Here is a 6,949-nt window from a genome sequence, read left to right as displayed (position 1 = left end):
GTACAGCCAAGGTCAGCCCCCCTCAGCTGCTCTGTGGAGACAGAACTAAACACCCAGGACACCTTCACCTGGTCTGGCTTTGGGAATAATGAAGTCTCTTCCTGGATACTAGGACCTCACAGATAACATTTTTTCCTCTATTATACTGAACTGCATTAATTTTACAGTCCTTGATGGATGAGAGACAATCAGGTTTATCTTGTGAAAAAATGATCAGTGAAATCTGTTTCAGTGAAATGACATCAGCTGTATTCACATCCCCTTTCTTCTGCCTTTTAGAACTATTCTAGCAAGCAGAGTCAAAGCAAACCGTGAATGGCTTTGAAATCTATGTTCAGTAGCATTCAGAGCAATCTTTTTTCCCTCCAAGAATACAAGTATTTTCCCCAAAATCTGATTCTTACCAACCACTCTCACCCAAGCAAGGAAGTGAAATCCACTGCGTGACTTGTGTGTCTTCCCAAACCGATCAATACTGATTGGTTTTTGAACAATGTTTTGAATAACTTCACCCACTTGCAAATGTACTGCTAGCAGTTAAAAATTATTGCCAGACATTACATAATTTTGAATTATTAACTCAGCTATAGATGTCAGTGTATCACAGAATGTAATTGATTAGTTCAGGAGGTTTTTTAAGCTTCATTCTCATGCTTTTTTTGAATTTTGTGACTCACAGTCATGTGTCACTTAAATTCACAGTGAAGAAACGATGAAAACCTGCAGTATGTACCTTACTCAGTGCAGATTTTTTTCTTTCACCATGAAAAACTTCAAATCCTATTAAAACCAGTTGAAGTTGCAGCATTAGTGAACAACCAATATTGTTCTACTCATATCTTACCTCTGTGCCAAACCTGCGTGCTCGTGTTCCTTTGTTTAAAGGCAGGCACAGCACGTTACAAACACAGTATTTAAATGGCATGTACAGAGTGCCCATAGGGCCAGACTGGGATCTATTTCTTAGATGTACAGTGTACATTTTAAGGCACACTATAGGGATTGAGTTTACATTTTGATAAATCTGTCCTTTTATTTGCAAAGATGGTCACTACCTGGAAATGTTGCAAAAATAAATGTTCCTCTCTAAGAGTGGCCAATGTATTCATGTCTTCATTTTTATATTTTTTCTCAAGAAAAAATGTGTGAAAATGTGAACTTTAGGGAATTTTAAAAGGAAATGTCAACTACCATGTTACATTTTATATACATAGATATGTATTTATATATATCTAAATATATAAAATGATTGCAGGAGCTCATACTATAAGCTGAGTTTTAGTACAGTACTTTAAATATACTGGTATTTATTTTCAGTTACACTTCTGCACCGCTTCTTCCTAATGCAGAGCTTGATACGGACATCGGTTGATAATAGCAAAGAAAAAAATTCATAAAGAATATTCTTGTCTTATCATGCAATGTAGTAGGCATCCTGTGGCACTATTCTCTTACCCAAGTATTTACAGTACTGCTGAGTACCTTAGCGATAAATTCACCAGGGTTTGTCTGACTGCATGTGTCAGGCACCCAGCAGTGACCCAGGCTGAGGCTCCTGTCACACGTGAGTCTCGATGAAGGAGTGCGTGTGTGTCAGCATTGGGGCTGAGCTTGCCAGTTCAGAGGCTCCGTTTTGAGACTTCCCAGCAGCACTGTACTCACAAATGTCCAGGAAAAACTCATAGTTCTTTAATTTCCAATCTTTGAACTTCTTGGATGTTAAGTTGGGATCATCCAGAAGGCTGTTGATTACTGTGAGGTCCCCTTCCTTTGCCTGGCAAATTCCAGAAAGACAGAGGACAGGTCAAAATGAAATTCTGTATTTCAGCACTTTATTTCTTCTTTAATGCCAAGTGCCAGGAAAACTGCTATGGAAACTTTAATATTTACCTAAATTCAGGAACTATTACAGCATAGATTTTTGACAGCCGTCTGTGTCACATGCTACAATTTGCCCATACGGAGTGCCAAATAATCCCTTTTTTCCCTTAAGATGGAACATATTTGCTTTAAAGGATTTTTAGTTTCTTTGAAACTTCATTTTAAAGCTACAAAAAAAGCATTAACAGTAGAAACATAAAGATATTAAGGACAAGGGGGAATGACTTCACACTGCCAGTGGGCTGGGTTAGCTGGGATGTTGGGAAGGAATTCCTGGCTGTGAGGGTGGGCAGGCCCTGGCACAGATGCCCAGAGAAGCTGTGGCTGCCCCTGGATCCCTGGAAATGCCCAAGGCCAGGGTGGAAGGAGTTTAGAGCACCCTGGGGTAGTGGAAGGTGTCCCTGCCATGGCAGGGGTGACACTGGATGAGCTTTAAGGACCCTTCAACCCACCAGCATTCTGAGATGCACAATTAGACTTTTCCTACTTTATATTCCTTGCACACAAAATCAGGGATAAAGCCTTACTTTTAAAGTGCTCTTGAGGACTCGGATGTGGTGCAGCTTCTCGTTGATCACTGGGTCATTGCATCGCTTCACGAAGGACTTGCGGAACTCCTGCTTGGTGGAGGGACGCTGCTCTCCGAAAGCTGACAGACTGGCTTCTTCCAGAGTTCTGTAGAGCTCTTGCAGACCATCTGTGATTTCTTCAATTTCTCTTACGTTTTCTGAAAGGAAAGAAAGAACCCTAACAACAAACCTGATCATTCAGATGAAGTCCCTAAAATCAGCAGTACTGCAACTTCAGTACTTCATTAACCAATTACTCAGTTCTGCAGTGTTAGTTTTGATGAGACAAGAACATCATCCCAAAGCTCAATTTTTAGCGCTACATCCTGGCATTTCAAGCACAAACTCCTGCATTTGCCAACATCCAGCAGTTCAATCACAAAATCCTCACTGAGAACAGTGGCAATACTGCTCTGGATTTTGATGGCAGTAAAGTGGAGCAGAAATCTCCCAGAGCTTACCTTCTCCACAGAAACTATTGTGCCTTCTAAGAGGAACCTTCTCATCCGGACTGTCGTCGGTCCCCTCAATGGACTTCACGCGTCCCTTCCCGCGGACGTCTCTGTTTCGGGGAAGGCTTTGGCTGCGCGGTTTCTGGGGCCGCCCGTGGGAGCTGTGTCCCCTCGGACATTCCACCAGAGGAAAAGGCCCATCCTGCTCAAAATTGTGGCGCCTCTGGACGGGCAGCGTGGCTTGTCTCCGTTTGTCCGGTGACATTCCGGGCCGGCCGCTCGCGTACTCCGCCTCCGGAGGGACGGTCTGGAGGAAATGGAGCCCTGAGCTGGTTAAGGGAGTCTCTATCAGGTCCTGCCACGAGCGTCGTTCTCGGTAGGGAGGTCTGCACCCCGAGGAGTGCGTGCTGCCCGCCGCGTCCTGCCGCGAGTCCTCGGCAGAAGAGTGGGAATACGTGGATTCGCTGGAAAAGTGTCGGCCTTGCTTGGCTTCGGGGAATGGGCTTGAAGAATTCACCTGGAAAGATACAAAAACATCTGCCCATGAGATGATGCTTTGAACAGACCCACGGAAATGACTGCAGTGTAAAACGCTCTATATCTAGTAATCAGATGGACTCATGGGTTGGATTTGTCATAACATGAACCACTGTAAACAGAAGAGAATTAGCAGTGACAACTTTTATTCAAGTGCTCTTTTAACCACTCCCTATTCTTGTTTTGCACATTCTTTGCCCACAAGCAATTCCTGATGGAAAGAAAAGTGTAACACTGGTGCAGGTTTCCTGAAGACCCATCCAGCTTACACTCAGTGCAGCTGAGGACAGTGGAAGTCTCCAAAAGAAACCATAATCGGATTTCCTTTCTTTTTTTTTAGGGGCCAAACAGAAAAAAAACCAAAAAACAAACCCAAACAACAAAAGCTTCAGCACCCAGGAAGATTTTTGGCTGGGGGACTGTTGAACTTGTGAAACTATTTGAGTGAGTTCTCTGGGTCTGTGTATAAATTTAATTCAAAACAAAGAGAAAGGCAAAAATGTGGAAAAACAGAAAGGGAGGGGCTTAACCTGTATCCCAGTTGATAAAACAGCATCACATGGGTGAAAATCAGTCTGAGCTTCACCCATGTGATGCTGTTGTCTCAGTCACTCTTTCTTTGGTTCTGGCTGTGTGAGGATCATGTCATTCACGCTGAAGAAAAATCTGAAAGAAAAATAGAGAACAGTCCTATCTGTGCTTGGAGTCATAGAATAATTATCATAATTGCCTGTGTTTTGTCTAATAGTAATGTTCTATTTGCAATACTGTCATTACCATGGTATTGTACAAAAAAAACCCCTTTCCTAGAAAGATTTGTTCTTCAAAAAAGAACTAAAACATGATTACTGGGTGAATGTGAGCTGATCTTAATCTCTAGCATCCAGTATCCAATATTAATAATTGAAAACTAGTCTCAATTAATACAAACTATCCCATCCATCACATTCTTTTCACATTCTTCAGTGAAGGTAAAATTTTAATATTCTGTTCCTTTTATGATGTGTAGTTTTACCAATCCTACGAAAAAAGGTCATCTTTCTAGTCTGGTGACAGATCTGTGTCAGGATACATTTACCTCTCCTTCCTTCCTAACTGCTTTGCTATGGAAAAATCCTGCTCTTGGCTCACGAGAAGCAGCAGTAATTTCATTTTTACAGTCACATCCGGCTTTGTTCCGCCGCCTTTATGTTGTTTAAACATCCCAGGACAAGGGAAGCGCAAGTGAAGGCCCAGAGGTGTTTTTGGTGACCGTGGGCACATGCAGTGTGTGACTCACTGAGGGGGTGCGGTGGTAGGTGTCACACAGCGCGGAGGAGCCCTCCTGCTTCAGCGTCAGGGAGCCGTCGATGTCGTCCTGGTCGCTCTCGCTCCAGTAATCTGCTGACAAAGCATTCCAGGTCTCACTCGGGTGCTTCTCCACCAGAAGGCACATCCCACATTTTAGCAACATCCTTCCAGGGCGAGGTAGACGTTCCCCAGTCACCTGCAGGGCTCGGCAGCCGCTCAGGAAGGGGCTGGTGGGAAGGTCTGGCCCCTCAAACAGGGAGTGCAGGAAGCTCTGAGTGCTTTGGGGAAGGGTTACAGAAGGCAGCTCAGGCACCTGACTGCCACTGCACATAAAAACCAACTTCTGCTCACGGACTTTCACACAGAAACCTCATTCCAGATGCTGAAGTAGAGCCAGGCCTGAACACTTAATTTAACTGGGCATTACAGGTTCTACTGTGGGTGATGGGGAGAGGACAAGGCTGGAACCTGAGCTCAGGAGGCGCAAACAAATATTGCTGAAGCACACATTGCCCAAAATCTGCAATGGTTTTAGGGGGTGAACATCCCTGAGGGCTGGGATCTGGGAGATCACACCTCACCCTGAACCCCCCATTCTCTTTATTACTAATTTTATTTCTTAAAATTACTGCTCAGGATTTTATTTTCTTTGGTGGTAGCACCAATAAATGTAGTTCTTCGAGGAAATGTATTCTTATCAAAATAGATATTTGGAAAGATAAGGCCATATGTCGATAAAGAAGTCAGTTATGACCCTCCAGCTTTATTGAAATACTGAACAGATTTGTACTGTCTGCTCTCTTCTCCTAATTATAATCACTGAAGCATTACCTTCATCTGGGTGAATATCCTTGTCATCAGGTGTGTAACCAATTGCTGCGAGACCCAAACGATTCATCCATCTAACAGAACGATAAAAATGAGGAAGAGAGGTATTTAAAAGGAACATCTCATGTAAATATGAAGGCATCCACATCCTTAACATCTGGAAAAGTTAGACACAACACCTAAACAAAAAGGCTGTTAGAGCCACAATTCAGATATACTGGGTGGTTAACTGGGGGTGAAGGATTTATCACATTTATTCTGATTGCTATTTATTTCAAGAACTTGCCTGAATTGCCGAAATACTAGAAAATAAAATAGAATTATGATAATTATTGCCTGAAAACCTGTGTTGGGAAATGAGTTGTATTAAACTCGTATCCTCAGAAAGCTAAAACAGCCTGTGGCAGTTTGGTTATTTGCTAGTCTGGATTCACAATGCTGGAGATACAAACACTTAGTGTTGTTGAGCTATATCAGCATTATTTTCCCTTAATTTGTTTAATACAGACTTCTGGGTTTCTAAAGTCCTGGTAAACTACAAGTGCTTCAATATTTTCCCTGTCCATTGGATGTGCTGGTTTCTTTCTTTGTCCTCAAATTATTTCGTTTGATAGGAAATAAGATTCTTTACTTCCTTATGGAAATATTATAGTTAATCTTGGGGAAAGTACCTTTTGAGTTTTCTTGGCAAGATTAGTGGATGTTTATACAACATATAACTGAAAAACTAGGGAAAAAAGGAAATGAACACACAGAGGGAAAAGTCACTTCTTAATGTTCAGCAAATGGAAAATCAAGAACAATCTTATTTTCATCAACAAGGAGATATAACCAAAGAAAAAAGCCCTAATAGTGACATCTATAATGCCTGGAATGTTTTGAACCATTCCCTTCCTCATTGACTAAATTCTTAATTATCTAATTAATTTCCCAGAAAATTGATGTGAGAGTTTATCTAGAAGCAGCTCTTTTTTCCTTTTTGAACATTTGCAACATCAAATTTGTTAATAATTATCTTCTTGGTTAATGAATATTATAATGACAAAGCCATCTTTCACCGGCCTCAAGTCAGACATTATTGAACAGTACATGCAATATCAAAAGCACGAGTTGTTTTGCAGATTACAACAAGAAAACTCTTCCGTGTCATTCTTTCCCACTTGTACTAGGGAAGAAAAAAAGCTTTTAAGGACGTGTGTGACTGTTATTGTCCAGGAGAGTGGTGTGTGGGAGATGGGAGGCACAGCAAGGAGGCAGAACATGAAGGAAGAGTGAACTCTCCACTAAAAATAGCTCAGAGTTCAGCACGTATCGATCCCCTGCTCCCAGCAGCTCCGCAGGGGCTCCCAGCAATGATCCCCATCTCGGATATTGATACAGCCTGACTCACTG

General features: G+C 42.2%; 1 protein-coding gene across 1 annotated transcript in view; it reads right to left on the bottom strand.

The window, feature by feature from the left end:
* Window positions 1-917: 917 nt before the first annotated feature.
* Window positions 918-6,949, bottom strand: part of LOC121331788 (connector enhancer of kinase suppressor of ras 2-like) — a 165,394-nt gene continuing 159,362 nt past the window's right edge. The window contains exons 21-25 of the mRNA XM_041396540.1: window positions 5,561-5,631; window positions 4,719-4,822; window positions 2,912-3,419; window positions 2,409-2,608; window positions 918-1,774 (exon numbers count right to left, since the gene is read on the bottom strand). Of these exons, the coding sequence (XP_041252474.1) occupies window positions 1,559-1,774; window positions 2,409-2,608; window positions 2,912-3,419; window positions 4,719-4,822; window positions 5,561-5,631 (1,099 nt within the window). The 3' untranslated portion in view covers window positions 918-1,558. The remainder of the gene's footprint in view (window positions 1,775-2,408; window positions 2,609-2,911; window positions 3,420-4,718; window positions 4,823-5,560; window positions 5,632-6,949) is intronic.

The sequence above is a fragment of the Onychostruthus taczanowskii genome, unplaced genomic scaffold, assembly GCF_017590055.1.
Source record: "Onychostruthus taczanowskii isolate IOZ18803 unplaced genomic scaffold, ASM1759005v1 scaffold13, whole genome shotgun sequence".
NCBI classification, from domain to species: Eukaryota; Metazoa; Chordata; class Aves; order Passeriformes; family Passeridae; genus Onychostruthus; species Onychostruthus taczanowskii.
This window is presented reverse-complemented; position numbering and strand designations above follow the sequence as displayed.